Source organism: Lagenorhynchus albirostris, chromosome 8, assembly GCF_949774975.1.
Source record: "Lagenorhynchus albirostris chromosome 8, mLagAlb1.1, whole genome shotgun sequence".
Lineage (NCBI taxonomy): Eukaryota > Metazoa > Chordata > Mammalia > Artiodactyla > Delphinidae > Lagenorhynchus > Lagenorhynchus albirostris.
The window spans coordinates 14,680,496-14,696,491 of NC_083102.1; the positions used below are offsets into that span (position 1 = coordinate 14,680,496).

A 15,996-nucleotide genomic window follows, 5' to 3' on the forward strand; every position below is an offset into this window, starting at 1 on the left:
TTTATTTGAGATTTTTCTTATTCCTTGTGGTGGGCTTGTATAGCTATAAACTTCCCTCTTAGAACTGCTTTTGCTGCATCCCATAGGTTTTGGATTGTCGTGTTTTCATTGTCTATTGTCTCTAGGTATTTTTTGATTTCCTCTTTGGTTTCTTCAGTGATCTCTTGGTTATTTAGTAACGTATTGTTCAGCCTCCATGTATTTGTGTTTTCTACATTTTTGTCCCTGTAATTCATTTCTAATCTCATAGCGTTGTGGTCAGAAAAGATTCTTGATATGATTTCAGTTTTCTTAAATTTACTGAGGCTTGATTTGTGACCCAAGATGTGATCTATCCTGGAGAATGTTCCGTGTGCACTTGAGAAGAAAGTGTAATCTGCTGTTTTTGGATGGAATGTCCTATAAATATCAATTAAATCTATCTGGTCTGTTGTGTCATTTAAAGCTTCTGTTTCCTTATTTATTTTCATTTTGGATGATCTGTCCCTTGGTGTAAGGGAGGTGTTAAAGTCCACCACTATTATTGTGTTACTGTCGATTTCCTATTTTATAGCTGTTAGCATTTGCCTTATGTGTTGAGGTGCTCCTATGTTGGGTACATATATATTTATAATTGTTATATCTTCTTCTTGGATTGATCCCTTGATCATTATGTAGTATCCTTCCCTGTGTCTTGTAACATGCTTTATTTTAAAGTTTATTTTATCTGATATGAGTATTGCTACTGTAGCTTCCTTTTGATTTCCATTTGCATGGAATATCTTTTTCCATCCCCTCACTTTCAGTCTGTATGTGTCCCTAGGTCTGAAGTGGGTCTCTTGTAGACAGCATATATATGGGTGTTGTTTTTATATTCATTCAGCAAGCCTGTGTCTTTTGGTTGGAGCATTTAATCTATTCAAGTTTAAGGTAATTATCGATATGTATGTTCCTATTACCATTTTCTTAATTGTTTTGGGTTTGTTTTTGTAGGTCCTTTTCTTCTCTTGTGTTTCCCACTTAGAAAAGTTCCTTTAGCATTTGTTGTAGAGCTGGTTTGGTGGTGCTGAATTCTCTTAGCTTTCGCTTGTCTGTAAAGCTTTTGATTTCTTCATCGAATCTGATTGAGATCCTTGCCAGGTCGAGTAATCTTGGTTGTAAGTTCTTCCCTTTCATCACTTTAAGTATATCATGCTACTTCCTTCTGGCTTGTAGAGTTTCTGCTGAGAAATCAGCTGTTAACCTTATGGCAGTTCCCTTGTATATTATTTGTCGTTCTTCCCTTGCTGCTTTTAATAATTTTTCTTTGTCTTTAATTTTTACCAATTTGATTACTATGTGTCTTGGCGTGTTTCTCCTTGGGTTTATCCTATATGGGACTCTGCGCTTCCTGGACTTGGGTGGCTATTTCCTTTCCTGTGTTAGGGAAGTTTTCGACTACAATCTCTTCACATATTTTCTCTGATCCTTTCTCTCTGTCTTCTCCTTCTGGGACCCCTATAATGCTAATGTTGTTGCGTTTAATGTTGTCCCAGAGGTCTCTTAGGCTGTCTTCATTTCTTTTCATTCTTTTTTCTTTGTTCTGCAGCAGTGAATTCCACCATTCTGTCTTCCCAGTCACTTATCCGTTCTTCTGCCTCAATTATTCTGCTATTGATTCCTTCTAGTGTAGTTTTCATTTCAGTTATTGTATTGTTCATCTCTGTTTGTTTGTTCTTTAATTCTTCTGGGTCTTGGTTAAACATTTCTTGCATCTTTTCGATCTTTGCCTCCATTCTTTTTCCAAGGTCCTGGATCATCTTCACTATCATTATTCTGAATTCTTTTTCTGGAAAGTTGCCTATATCCACATCATTTAGTTGTTTTTCTGGGGTTTTATCTTTTTCCTTCATCTGGTACATAGCCCTCTGCCTTTTCATCTTGTCTGTCTTTCTGTGAATGTGGTTTTTGTTCCACAGGCTGCAGAATTGTAGTTTTTGCTTCTGTTGTCTGCCCTCTTGCTCAACACTTTTTTTACACTGAGGGGAAACCTGTATATTTTTCACTTATGCTCGAGGTTTCAAAACTTAGGCTTTTGTTTAAAAATAGTTTTGGCATGCGTTCACTTCTTCTCTTGGCCTGTTGGCCATTTATTTTCAAGCAGTGTCCAGAGCCTCTAGAGGTGACCTGTGGCTTAGAGGGAGGGCATGTGGGATCTTAGTGTGTCTAACTGGAGAGTTCTTTCCATCCATTCAGCCCCTCTTCATCTCTTTCTTTGCCTTTAAAAAAAATTTTTTTTTTTAAATTTTATTTTTGGCTTCATTAGGTCTTCATTGCTGCATGCGGGCTTTCTTTAGTTGCAGTGAGTGGGGGCTACTCTTCGTTGTGGTGCGTGGGCTTCACATTGCAGTGGCTTCTCGTTGCGGAGCATGGGCTCTAGGCGTGTTGGCTTCAGTAATTGGGGCACGCGGGCTCAGTAATTGTGGCACGTGGGCTCAGTAGTTGTGGTGCACGGGCCTAGTTGCTCCGCGGCATGTGGGATCTTCCCCAACTAGGACTCGAACCCGTGTCCCCTGCACTGGCAGGCAGAATCCCAACCACTGCACCACCAGGGAAGACCCTCTTTGCCTTTTTAAAATTAAAGTTTATTTGGATTATTTCTATTATAAAAGTAATACTGACTAGAGAAAATCCACGTTACAGAAAATACAAGAAATTGGAGAACATTACTCATACCAAGATCCAGTCTCTGTTAAAGTGTTTTTCTATCTTTTTTTCTATACATTTAAATATTTTTCTTTTTTGCAGTTCCGGTTACTTAAAATAATTACCCTTTTAACCATTTTTCAGTGTTCTCTTCATCTGTTTTTTTTTTGCGGTACGTGGGCCTCTCACTGTTGTGGCGTCTTCCGTTGCGGAGCACAGGCTCCGGGCGCGCAGGCTCAGCAGCCATGGCTCGTGGGCCTAGCTGCTCCGCGGTCTCGGACCGGGGCATGAACCCGTGTCCCCTGCATCAGCAGGCAGACTCTCAACCACTGCGCCACCAGGGAAGCCCCTCTTCATCTGTTTTTAAAGTGGGAACTAATTCCACGCAGGCAGTAGCTTTTTCTTCTCCTGACTCTTCATTTTCTTTCTTCATCAGAACTGAGAAGGCAGAAGCCTTAATCATTCACTGGTACTTGCCAGCAGGTCCACAATCCCCTGGTCTTTTGTTATCTCAACAGTGTAATTGCCTTGCAACTAAATTTATATCACTTCAAATGAGCATGGACATTCAGAGCTGCCATAAGTGTTGTCCTCCAAGTTCTGTAAATTGCTACTGACCTACCCACGTCAGGCTTCTCCTGTCCTTTACCCTGTCTTACTGAAGACTTTGAAACACCTTTAGACAAAACAGGGCCACTTGGGGCACATAATGTCGTAGTGATTTTCATATCTTGCCTATGGATATTTGTAATTTTTAATGAGACTGAAGGAGACACTACTTATCCCAGACAATTTAAGTTCGAATAGTGACATTTCAAGTACTCTGCCTTGGAGTTGGGGATGTGTTTTTGGTCAGGGGCCCATCTGACGATTCTTTAAGAAATCCCTAATTGTGATGATTTGCTCTTTCTTTACAATGACTTTATTTCTTAATTTTTCTTTTCCTTCTGTTCCAGGGGCAGCACCCAGCTCGGGGAATGAGCAGCATTCGTCAGCCTCCATCTTTGAGCATGTGGACAGGATCTCCCGCTCCTCGGAGGCCAGTCGGCGGGTCCCCAATAAGATTCAGCTGATCGCCATGCAGCCCATCCCGGCACCCCCAGTTCCACACCCCATCCTGGCCGACCGAGTGGCCGAAACCAACAAAATTAACAAAGAGGTATTTGGTTTTATGAAAAAGTGCATTAATAAAAAAAGAAAAACCTTACATTCTCATTTGGTCACTGCTTAAAAATGAAGTTAGTGTCAAAAGTATGAGCTAAAGTTAGGAGCTGCTCACAGATGTTCTTAATTTAAAATCTGGTACTCAGTGTTTTTAGATCACATACCATTCAAGGACACTAGTAGGCACACTGGTGGATGTGCAGATTAAAGACCAGGGGTGGCTATCCTGAGAAAGTCCGCCTTAGCCCGTGGCTGGGGTTTGGGGATTTGGATCTTGGAAAGATTCCCACCATTCCCAGAATGGAGTGGCTCGCTGTGCCTAAACTGTTTGTACAAGCAACATGATTTTTGCTGAGCAACTCTTTCTTCTGGGAGTCCGGAATTTTGGTACATGCTAGGCAGAGGGTGCCTATGTGACCGGCCTCCAGTAAACATCCTGGGCATTGAGTCTCTAATGAGCTTCCCTGGTAGACGTGTCGCATGCGTTGTCACAACTCATTGCTGGAGGAGTTCACATCCTGCGTGACTTTTCTGGGAAAGGACTCTTGGAAGCTGTGCCTGGTTTCCTCCAGACCTCACCCTATGTGCCATTCCTCTATGCTGGTTTTGCTTTGTGTCCTTTTGCCGTAATAAATTGGACTTACATTCTGAGTCCTGAGAGTTCTCCTAGTGAATTGTTGAATGTGGGGTAATCTTGGGACCACAGTAGACTCTGTGATGCCTGATAGATCTGCTCTGGCCCCAAACATCTAGGTAAGTCTTGGGAAGAAACTGTATTTCCAGTGACTCCTGGAACAGTGAGATAGATCTGCTTTCCTCCTAAGATTTGGGGAACCAGAAGGCCAGGTCACGTCACTGTTAACTTGAACTTGAGGAGTTTGACCTGGTCTGGACCATGAGTGGAATGAATGCTGTTTAGGGTCGCACACATGGTAGCATCATGACTGTCAGTTTCTTGCCTCTAAGAAATACCTGCTGCTGTTGTGAGTTCTGCCAGGTGAACTAATAATTGATGCAATTCAATCCTTAAAGTGGATCATCTTACAGAAGTCTTAGCAAGAGTTCTTACACATTCTCCTCTCCACACCTCATTGGCTCCTTGCCAAGGACATGACCAGAAGAACGTGTGTCATGGGTTCAAGGTGACACATGCTGTCCCTTCTCACTGATGCTCAGGAGCCCTGACCCTGCATGACCCCGGTCCTAGCCTAGACCTATGACCCCATCAGTCCTGTGTTGCATGTGCCTCACATGGCCATGAGTAAGCACCCTGGAGTGGGTTCTCCATGTGGCCAAAAAAAGAAGAGAATAAGCTCACCAGGCCTCACAACTGGATAGCACTCATCGCCACTTTTTTCTTTTACTATCTTTAAAATGTATTTGATGCATGCATGTGGTATAGGAAACATATATATTGATTATAAAGCATAAAGTGAAAGCCCAACTTAAGAACAAGAGCATTATCAGTACTGGTGCACCTACCGGTAGGCTCCATACATCTCAGTGGAAATGTTTTCTTTTTAGGAGGTTCTGGTGCACATTCCTAGCATGTCTTGGTCCTCCTGTGGGGACCTCACATATTTTAAAGAACAGTTAGATCCTGATAGAGTGAGAGGGGCTTCCTGAATCATCCTGCTGGGAAGTTGTCAAGAATCTCATCCACCTGCCCCTCCCTCAAGCAGTCGCAAGGAGCATGTGGCTCCTCGTCCACTGTGGCGTGGCCAGGAGCGTCCCACCTTGTCTTAGACGTTGCTCCTGCTCTCTTCTCCCAGTCGGATGCCTAGTTTGGTTTCCCTTTTTCCCTCTGTCTCCATCTTGCTTGCTGTTAAGTCCTCTGAAGCTGGGCTAAGGGCTTAGAAAACAAGGGGAGGCACCTCCATGAAGGAAAGCATTCCCCGTCTGCTCTCCCTGATAGCTCAGCCGACCTGCCGCTCCCGGAGCTGTGGCCTCGTTCCCCCAGACCTGCGTCTGCATTCCTGCTTCTGGCCCTCAGCACCTTGGTGCCTTCCCTGCACACCCTCTGCCCACTTCCCTCCCTCCCCTGCTTCAGAACCAGCCGGCTCTTGGAGACCTAGTTCAGGCCCCTTGTAGCCAGCGAGGATGTGTTTCCATACGTGTCGATTTTCCACTTTGAGGAGGGGTGTCTCATGGCTGGGGGCTTGTTTTGGTAACACTAAGCATCATTAGTAAATGGGTATTTTATTGTATAATGCAAATATCTTCTTTCACTCTGTCTTAATTTAAAAATCTCTAAAGTAGTGATATTATTGGGTATGGAAAATATTTACTCTTTTCTCGGGTCGTATGACATATAGTTGTCACTGTCTCTCAGTATCTTCAAAGTTGCCACTGGCCTGTTTCCCGGGTTTGAGTTCTTTTGCCCTGTTTGGGGGCCGATACCACGGCTTCCCGCGTCCCACCCACCACGTGGAGTGTGGGGATACAGCTCCGGATGATGGAGGTTCCCCACGCCCCGTGTGGGTGTGCCTATCCCTGTCACCCCTTCGGGGCCTCGTGGGAGCCTAGGACAGCCGGGGGCGGGTGGAGGAGAGTCGCAGAAAGGCCTCCCAGCTGCTTTCTCTGCGTGGTCCCAGAGACCGTCAGAACGTTCCGTCTGTCTCGTTTCCCAGATCCAGACAGCACTGCGGCACAAGTCGGAGATCGAGCACCATCGGAACAAGATCCGGCTCCGCGCCAAGCGCCGCGGGCACTACGAGTTCCCGGTGCTGGACGAGCTGTCGTCGGGAGACACGCGGGAGCGGCACCGCGTGTACCGCAGGGCGCAGATGCAGATCGACAAGATCCTGGACCCCACGGCCAGCGTGCCCTCTGTGTTCATAGAGCCCAGGAAGAGGTGGGCCCCGAGCCGGGCCGGAGGCCCCTGCTGCAGGGCTACAATGGCTCGGCTGTGGAGGGGGCGGGGAGAAGTCTCTGCAAGCGACTCCAGGCTGGGTAGGCTGGGAGGCCGCCATCCCACCTGGAGGTCACCTGTGGTGAAGGCTGCATTCATTCCACCCCAGTGGCCCCGGAGCACCTCCCTGGGTTTCGTGTCTCCTGGAATTCAGACTTCTGAAAAGGTGGCGCCGTCCTTCTCAGAGGGCTCCAGGGCTCCCTCTCCCTGCCTCTCTTCTTCAGCTCTCACCCCCAGCATCTCCACCTCCCGTGCTTGGTCACCAGTTCGGCCGGGCGCACAGCCGCTCTCAGAGTCTCGGTCTCTTGGTCTCCCAGGCCCTTGCCCCCTAATGCAGAGGCATTTTGTGTAAGATCAGCTCTCGTTTGTGTCTTGCTCTGCTCACACCTGTGCTGGCTTGGGCTGCCTGCCGGGTGGACCCTGGACTCCTGTACCTAGCGGGGCACTGCCTTTCACCCAGCTGCTCCCCCCTCCGCCCAGCAGCACAGAGGAACTGCCGCCCCCTAGGCGGTGGCCTCATTGCCCCCCAAACATTCATCTGCATTCCTGTTTCTGGCCCTCCACACGGTCCTGCCTGCACCTCACACTTGCCCCACTTCCCTGCCCGTCCGCAGATCCTACTCATTTTTTAAGACCTAGATCAGGCCACAGGTAGCCAGCGGTGATACTATTCTCTGTTGTTCCGTGTGTTTAGTATAGTCTGCCCCGGTGGACTGTGAGCTTTCTTAGAGCAGAGACTGTGTCTTACACATTGTTTGCATCCTGTGGGGTGTTTACCACAGGGGCTAGCAGGTCCTAGGTACGCAGAAAATACTTGGCGTTTAGTTGATGAGCCCATGGCCGGAAGGTTATTTCCTATGAAGATAACCTCTCTTTTCTCCTGGCAGCTCCAGGATAAAACGTTCTCCTAAACCACGCCGGAAACATCAGGTCAATGGCTGCCCCGGAGATGCTGAGAAGGACAGACTTATCACCACAGACAGCGACGGCACTTACAAACGACCCCCTGGTGTCCACAACTCTGCCTATATTGGTTGCCCGGTGTGTAATGTTGAGCCTTGCTTCTGGTCGCTCTTAGGTAGAGGAGAATGAGCAGTGACGGCTGCTGCCCTGGGTGATGCTGATGCCCAGTAGGGGATGCTCCAGGGCCAGCTAGGTTGTGAGGCGCGTAGGGTGGGGAAGGGGTGGGCACTTCCTTTGAAGAAGGACTTGAGTCATACAGACCAAGGGGCTGCTGGGGGAGCCCTCTGGAAACACACTCAGTGTTTTTACTTCCTGTTAAGCAAACCCTGTCCTCTCAGGCTTCAGAATGGCAACTTCTCGAGGTTAATTGGAAAACAGAGAGAAGCGTCCAGAAAGTTTCTTTTTTCTTCCCTTCATCAGAGAGTTGTTTGGGTTTCATGGTGGTAGGAGGGACATTTAGGGTTTTGTCCCATCGTCTGTTCTTGGAGTGCTAAGAGGATATTACATTTGCTAATATATATATATATATATATCTAGTTTTAAAGGAAGAAAGAGCTTAATGGAAATTAAGAAACAGGGAGTTAAACATTTTTTTCCAAAGGAAAGGGGCACAGAGTTGCTTGTAGTGTTAAAGCAGACGTTGACAGCATTAAGACACATACAGACCCCACTGAGCAGGGAAGAAAGGGCCAGCCTCCCCAAGGGGCCGTGAGAAATACAGACACAAAGACACCCCAAGACAGAGCCGGAGCCCCACGTTCCCAGTGTGTCTGGCAGCACCGGGACACAAAGTGCACGTCTGTAGCCCTGTGCCAGGCTGATGCCCTTTCTCGTTGCACAAGACCACCTTTCTCCTTCTGGAGACAAAGTTACAGACCCATCCTTTTTAGAGAGAAATTAGCCAAACACATTCTTGGAGAAGGAGTTTGTGATGTACATGATCACTCAGTTAGAGCTTAGGTAACCAGTGATTTCTTATTTGAGTTTTATATTTTATCTCTCAAATTACACAGATAACTAACACTGAGAGGCACTAAACAGAATTACACATACGTGCCAAGTACCATACTGACATTGGGGCTAAATATAATTGTCGTGACCATCTGAAAGAACCAGGGTTTCCCTTTGGAACTTGCTGTGTTTCTGGTGTCCTGAGACTGACCCTGCCTTCGTAACTGGCTCATGAGGATTGGTGTGATTCCCGTGGGTTGGAATGTATGCAAATTAGGCTGCTTTGCTCCCCAACAGAATGAATGAATCCTTCCTGAAGGCTGTGAATGAATTGCTCAGGTGGGGGAACCTCAGGCCGTTCTCACAGTAGATGGCGCTCCTGAGCCGCTGCCGTGTTTTTGGACAGGTGTTTGGGCGTCTGTGGTGTTTGGCTTGATCTGGGGAGGGCTGTTCCCTTGACTCCCCAGGATGGTCCCCTGGAGCTTTCGTTTTTGTTTCATCCGGGATCTCAGAGATCCTGTTGTGTGAAACCGATGAGCAGAAGAAGGGGGAGCATTTCTTCTTCCCTCTTAGCTTCCAGAGCCCCAGGGCTCCTTCTCTGAGACAAATCTGTAGGAGAGCCTTTGCAGTCCCGCGCGTTCTTTTTTCAGTAGCCCTGAGTTCCATCATCCAGTGCCATTGAGTTTTGTGAGGAAATAACCTGTCCTCCCCTTGCCCTGTCAATGACCATAAATCAGGCCTCTTTCATGGTGGCCCAGACTATCCTTCTTCTCCTTGCTTTTTTTCTTAGCAGAAAGCACAGAGGTTCCTCCCTCAGCTGGTGGGAAGAAGCCCTTCCCTGGAGAACACTAACTCAGTCAGCTGCTTCATCCCACATGGCTCCATTTTTCAAAGGTTCCCTAATAAGAAATTCTTCCTCAGATGGACTTTTTACTTTCTCTCCCTAAAAATTCTGAAACATATATTTTCTTTTTTTTAATACTTATATTGTATGATTTTTGTTTATTTTTTAATTTCATATTGGAGTATAGTTGATTTACAATATTGTGTTAGTTTCAGGTGTACAGCAAAGTGATTCAGTTATACATATACGTATATCTGTTCTTTTTTTTTTTTGCGGTACGCGGGCCCCTCACCGCTGTGGCCTCTCCCGCTGCAGAGCACAGGCTCCAGACGTGCAGGCTCAGCGGCCATGGCTCACGGGCCCAGCCACACCGCGGCATGTGGGATCTTCCTGGACTGGGGCACGAACCCGTGTCCCCTGCATCGGCAGGCAGACTCTCAACCACTGCGCCACCAGGGAAGCCCCATATATCTGTTCTTTTTCAGATTTTTTTCCCATACAGGTTATTACAGAAGATGGAGTAGAGTTCCCTGTGCTGTACAGTAGGTCCTTGTTGTATATGTTAATCCCAACCTCCTAATTTATACCTCCCCCTACCTTTCCCCTTTGGTAACCATAAATTTGTTTTCTAAGTCTGTGAGTCCGATGAAACATATACCTTCACAGATAATGCCTTTTTGGGAACTCACCTTTTCTTAGGTAGTATTTCATCTTGAAGATTATACTAGACATACATTTTTTTTTTTTTTTTTTTATGCGGTACGCGGGCCTCTCACTGTTGTGGCCTCTCCCGTTGCGGAGCACAGGCTCCGGATGCGCAGGCTCAGTGGCCTGCGTGACTATTTTTAATAGTCAATAGACTGCTTTAGTTTTGGGTTTCTGTATCTAGGGAAAGTCAACTAGGTATTTTAATATATAGACTCTGACACATCATTTTTGGTTGCTAGGGGCTTTCAGGAAAACATGTGCACTTCCAGGTACTGAGATACATTTCAGGGAGTTGATTGAGTTTTGCTGGACAAATGACTGTGGAATCATTTTACTTTTTTATTTCTTCTGATTCAAACTTTTTGCCCCCGTGAAAGGTAATGCACATTCCTCAGCTGTGATTTGAAAAATTCTTATGGTAAACCCATTCCTCAATGTCAGTGAAAATTGTTAAATTCTTTTTTAGTCCTAGAGTTTTGTTTTCGGGTCTCCACAGAAGCTCGTGTCTGATTCTTCACTTTGCTGTTTCCCCCACTGTAGTCTGATCCCGACCTCCCAGCAGATGTGCAGACGCCGTCTTCAGCTGAGCTGGGGAGGTATCCAGGCCTGCCCTTCCCAGCCTCCCAGTACATCCCGCCCCAGCCGTCCATCGAGGAGGCGCGGCAGACCATGCACTCCCTCCTGGATGACGCTTTTGCCCTCGTGGCCCCCAGCAGCCAGCCCCCTAACACTGCAGCTGCAGGCCCTGGGGTCCCAGCCGGCCTGCCTGTGAACAGCACCCCTTCCCGGGAAGAGAGACGAGCCACCCAGTGGGGGTCCTTCTACAGCCCAGCTCAGACGGCCAACAACCCATGCAGTGTAAGTGTGGACCTTCTAGAATTCTCTTATGGGCAAGATGTCGGAGCTTTGTTGCCTGACTGCCTCGTTTTCAGGATCCCTGCAATACTCTTGTTGGATTTGATTGGAATTAAAGCTCGGATGATGAGTCTTAGTTTTTATTATCTTCTAGGTTAATACTCAGTGTTGAAAGCATTCTTTTGTGCAACTCAGGTGTTTTGTGGTGGTATCTTCCTGAGTTCCCTTTGTTATCATGAAATATAGGTGGAGTATGTGTCAAAATATATTCTCATTGATGTCTCCATAAGAGGTACAGTTAAGAATGTACTAGAATCATTAAGTTTTTTTGTGTAGGCCACCTGGGACTGAAGAGCTGAGGTGAGGGTCTGGGTGTAGGCAGCTAGTCCACAAGTAGCCAAGCACAGTTATTTTCAAATACCAGATTTCCATCTTGGGAGTTGACATTTCAGTGTTTCATCTGTCTTTGTGATCCTTTATTTTTTTCATATTCAGCCAGACCTTTCAAATGTACCTTCTCAAGTCACGGAGAAGAAGTAGAACTCAAGGATGTAGCATTAAATATTATTTTTGCTAATTTCAGATTAAACGATCAGACTGAAACATTTGACTCTGGAAAGATGTTAATAGGTTACAATTTAAATTTCTTCTTCAAGGAGTGTTTATACAGGGTTCCTCTAATTTTGTTAATCATATTAAGGTTAAATTGGGTGGTAATAAACATATGTTAAAAGAATTTTCATCTCTGAAATTGGTATGAATTTTGAAAGTATGCTCTTCTCAATAGATTGTTTCCTTCAAGACATGGTGGGCCTGAGGTATAGATAACGGCTACCATGCAGGGGAAAAATATTCAATCTAGTCATTGTTGTTTTAAATATAAAAATATAGATAGTTTCAACAATAACTATTAAACTACTTCATAATTACAGTTGGTATATAATTGTAACTGGTAGTTTATAATCTTTAAGGAAATGGATGATACTGAACAAAACTCGGTGATGAAATGAATTTTGACTATAGCTGCTGTCTGTTTAAGCTTCTCTCATTTGTTTATTCATTCAAATATATTTATGGAGCACCTGCCATGTTCTGGGTGCTCGGGAAACAGAGGTGCGTGATGCACTACTCCAGCTCTTACGTCCCAGTGCGGGTATGTGGACAGTTGAAGCAGTAACTTCGTACAGCACAGTGTGGCAGGTGTCATGGCAAGAGGAAAGTATGTGGGGGGAGCACTTGACTGAAAGTGCTTGGGAAGGATTTTATAGACAAAACGAAATCTAAGTGGAAGTCTGAGGGTCATTAGTGGTTATCAATTAAAGAAGAATATTTCAGGTAGTGGGGAAGCTATCAGAGACACAGAAGTGAAAGTGTCTGGTACAGACTCCCTCTTCTGGACAAGATGGAGGAAAGGATCTAGATTTACCTTCTCTCCAGAAACAACTAAAGTAACTGAACAAAATCTATGGGTTTTCACAACATTGGTCGTTAGAGATGAGTAGAACCCTACAGTCACCCCAACTGTCTTGAGAGAGTTTCTAGTCTTGAGAGAGTTTCTAGCTACGGTGCAGGGCGGAAGACCCCAGGCAGAGCTCAGTGGTCTCCCTGAGTTGAGAAAACAGAGTTGAGAGTCTGGGGAGGAAAAGGCAGCTAGAGTTCACAATAGACAGTGCAGGAAAGCAGAGAGATGCACAGAGAGAGAATTCCAGAGAGCTGCATGGAATCTTCACTTGAGTACTGACCAGTTTTAAGTACAGAACTACTCCCAAAAGATTAGCGGGAACAATCCTCAGAGCTCACATAAGCGTGGGAATATGTTCCTGCTGTGGACTGAATTGTATTCCCCCCAAGTTTGTATGTTGAAGCCTAAACCCCCATGCGAATATATTGGAGATAGAGTCCTGAAGGAGGAAATTAAGGTTAAATGAGGTCATAAGGTTGGAAGCTTGATCTGATAGAACTGATGCCCTTAGAAGAAGAGAAAGAGACGCCAGAGCTCTCTCTCCACCATATGAGAACACAAGAAGGCAGCTGTCCACAAACCAGGAAGAGAACTCTCACCAACAACTGAACCCTGCTGGAAACTTGATTGTGGATTTTCCAGCCTCCAGAACTGTGAAAAAGTAAATTTCTGTTGTTTAAGCCACCCAATCTGTGATATTTTGTTATGGCAGCCTGAGATCACTAATACAGTTTCTTTTGTACCAGTGTGAAAGACCTCATAATTCATGGAGCCTCGATTAGAGTACTCAGAGCTGCTCTCATTCTACCTAACACAGAAAAAAGTAAGACCTGAACCTGAACAAAACTCAAGAATATTTATAAAGAAAACCAAAACTATACAGTATCCAGCAAGGTCAACTTAATACTCAAAATCTGGCATCCAATCAAACTAACCAGACCAGCAGAGAAGCAAGAAAATGGCATAGATGGTAGCATTAGTAGACAGAGATATTAAAAGAATTATAATGGAGTTCTGTATGTTCAAGAAACTAGAGGAAAGAGTGAACATATTAATTAGAAGCATTGAAAATATTAAAGGATACAAATCAAATTTTGAAATGAAAACTATAATGTCTGAGATGAAAAATACGTACTGGATGGGATAAATGGCAGATTAGATTTGCAGAAGAAAAGATTAGTAAGCCTGAATGCATAGTAATAAAGACTATACAACATGAAACAAGGAGAGTAAATATTAGACCAAAAGATGAATAGCTCATTAGTGAGCTGTGGGACAACTTTAAGTAGACTAATATACATGTAATTGGAGTTCTTGAAGGAGCAGAGAGGGTGTCAGAAAAAAATAAAGGAATAATTTTTTCTGAATTTGATTGAAACTGTAAATCTGCAGATCCCCAAATTTGATGAACCATATGCACAAGAAATATGAGGAAAACTATACCAAAAATACGATGAAATTGCTTAAAATAAGTGATAAAGATCTTTAAATTATCCAGAGAAAAAGGGCAGATAACATACAGTGGAACAAAAGTAAGGATGACAGCAGAATTCTCATTGTCCAGAAGACAGTGGAACAAATATTTAAAGAACTGAAAGAAAAAACTGTCAACCTAGAATTCTATATCCAGTGAAGACCTCTTTTAAAAACTAAGGTGAAATAAAACCTTTTTCCGACACACAAAAGCTGAAAGAATGCATCACTGGCAGACCTGCTTTACAAGCAATGTTACAGAAAGTCCTTTAGGCAGAAGTAAAATATACCAGATAAAGATCTGGACCTTCATAAATGAATGAAAAGCACTAGAAATGTAAATATGTGGGTAATCGTAGGAAACTTTTTTCTTCATTATTTAAATCTTTTAAAAAGGTAATTGACTGTTTAAAGCAAAGTAGTAGCAAAGTATTGTGGGGTAGAAGTAAAATGTCTGAAAACTATAGCACCCAGACCAGATGGGGAGAAGTAGAAGGGGACTGTTTTAATGTTCTTACACCATGCGCAAAGTGGAATAATAGCACTTGAAGGTAGACTGTGATAGGTGAAAAATATATAACATATACCCTAAAGCAACCACTAAAAAAAAAATAATTGTAGCTAATAAGCCAACAAAGGAGTAAAAATGAAATAATAAAAAGGTAGTCCAAAAGCAGGTGGAAAAAGAGGAAAAGGGGAACAAGGAACAGATGGGACAAATAGAAAGCAGGTACCAAGATGGTAGATTTAAATCCAGACCTGTCGGTAATCATATTAAATATAAACAGTTTAATATCCCCATTAAAGGGCAGAGATTGTCAGATTGGATAAAAAGCAAGATCCACTTATCCGCTGCTTACAAGACACCCACATTAAATATAAAGGCACAAGTAGGTTAAAAGTATGAGGAAGGCTATACCATTGCTAACGCTCATCACAAAACCTGGAGTGGCTATACTAACATTAGCCAAAACAGTTCTCATGGTAAAGAATATTAACAAGGATAAAGAGGATTATTTCATAGTAATAAAGTGGCCAGTTCATCAAGAAGTCATAAAAATCTTCGAAGAGACAACCCTCAGAATGGGAGAAAATATTTGCAACTGACAAAGGATTAATCTCCAAAATATACAAGCAGCTCATGCAGCTCAATATCAAAAAAACAAACAACCCAATCCAAAAATGGGTGGAAGACCTAAATAGACATTTCTCCAAAGAAGATATACAGATTGCCAACAAACACATGAAAGAATGCTCAACATCGCTAATCATTAGAGAAATGCAAATCAAAACTACAATGAGGTATCACCTCACAGCAGTCAGAATGGCCATCATCAAAAAAATCTACAAACAGTAAATGCTGGAGAGGGTGTGGAGAAAAGGGAACCTTTTTGCACTGTTGGTGGGAATGTAAATTGATACAGCCACTATGGAGAACAGTATGGAAGTTCCTTAAAAACTGAAAAGAGAACTACCATATGACCTAGCAATCCCACTACTGGGCATATACGCTGAGAAAACCATAATTCAAAAAGAGACATGTACCACAGTGTTCATTGCAGCACTGTTTACAATAGCCAGGACATGGAAGCAACCTAAGTGTCCATCGACAGATGAATGGATAAAGAAGATGTGGCACATATATACAATGGAATATTACTCAGCCATAAAAAGAAACAAAATTGAGTTATTTGTAGTGAGGTGGATGGACCTAGAGTCTGTCGTACAGAGTGAAGTAAGTCAGAAAGAGAAAACCAAACACTGTATGCTAACACACACACACACACACACACACACACACACACACACACACACACACACACACACACACACACACACATATATATAAAATCTTAAAAAAAAAGGTTATGATGAACCCAGGGGCAGGACAGGAATAAAGATACAGACATAGAGAATGAACTTGAGGACATGGGGAGGGGGAAGCGTAAGCTGGGACGAAGTAAGAGAGTAACTTTGACATATATACACTACTAAATGTAA

At 44.0% G+C, this 15,996-nt stretch overlaps 1 protein-coding gene across 1 annotated transcript in view; it reads left to right on the forward strand.

Annotated features, from left to right (window-relative positions):
- KIAA1549 (KIAA1549 ortholog) overlaps positions 1–15,996 on the forward strand; it is an 84,169-nt gene that overhangs the window by 42,165 nt on the left and 26,008 nt on the right. Inside the window, exons 12-15 of the mRNA XM_060156582.1 lie at positions 3,621–3,823; positions 6,459–6,682; positions 7,627–7,780; positions 10,746–11,063. Coding sequence (XP_060012565.1) covers positions 3,621–3,823; positions 6,459–6,682; positions 7,627–7,780; positions 10,746–11,063 — 899 coding nt within the window. The remainder of the gene's footprint in view (positions 1–3,620; positions 3,824–6,458; positions 6,683–7,626; positions 7,781–10,745; positions 11,064–15,996) is intronic.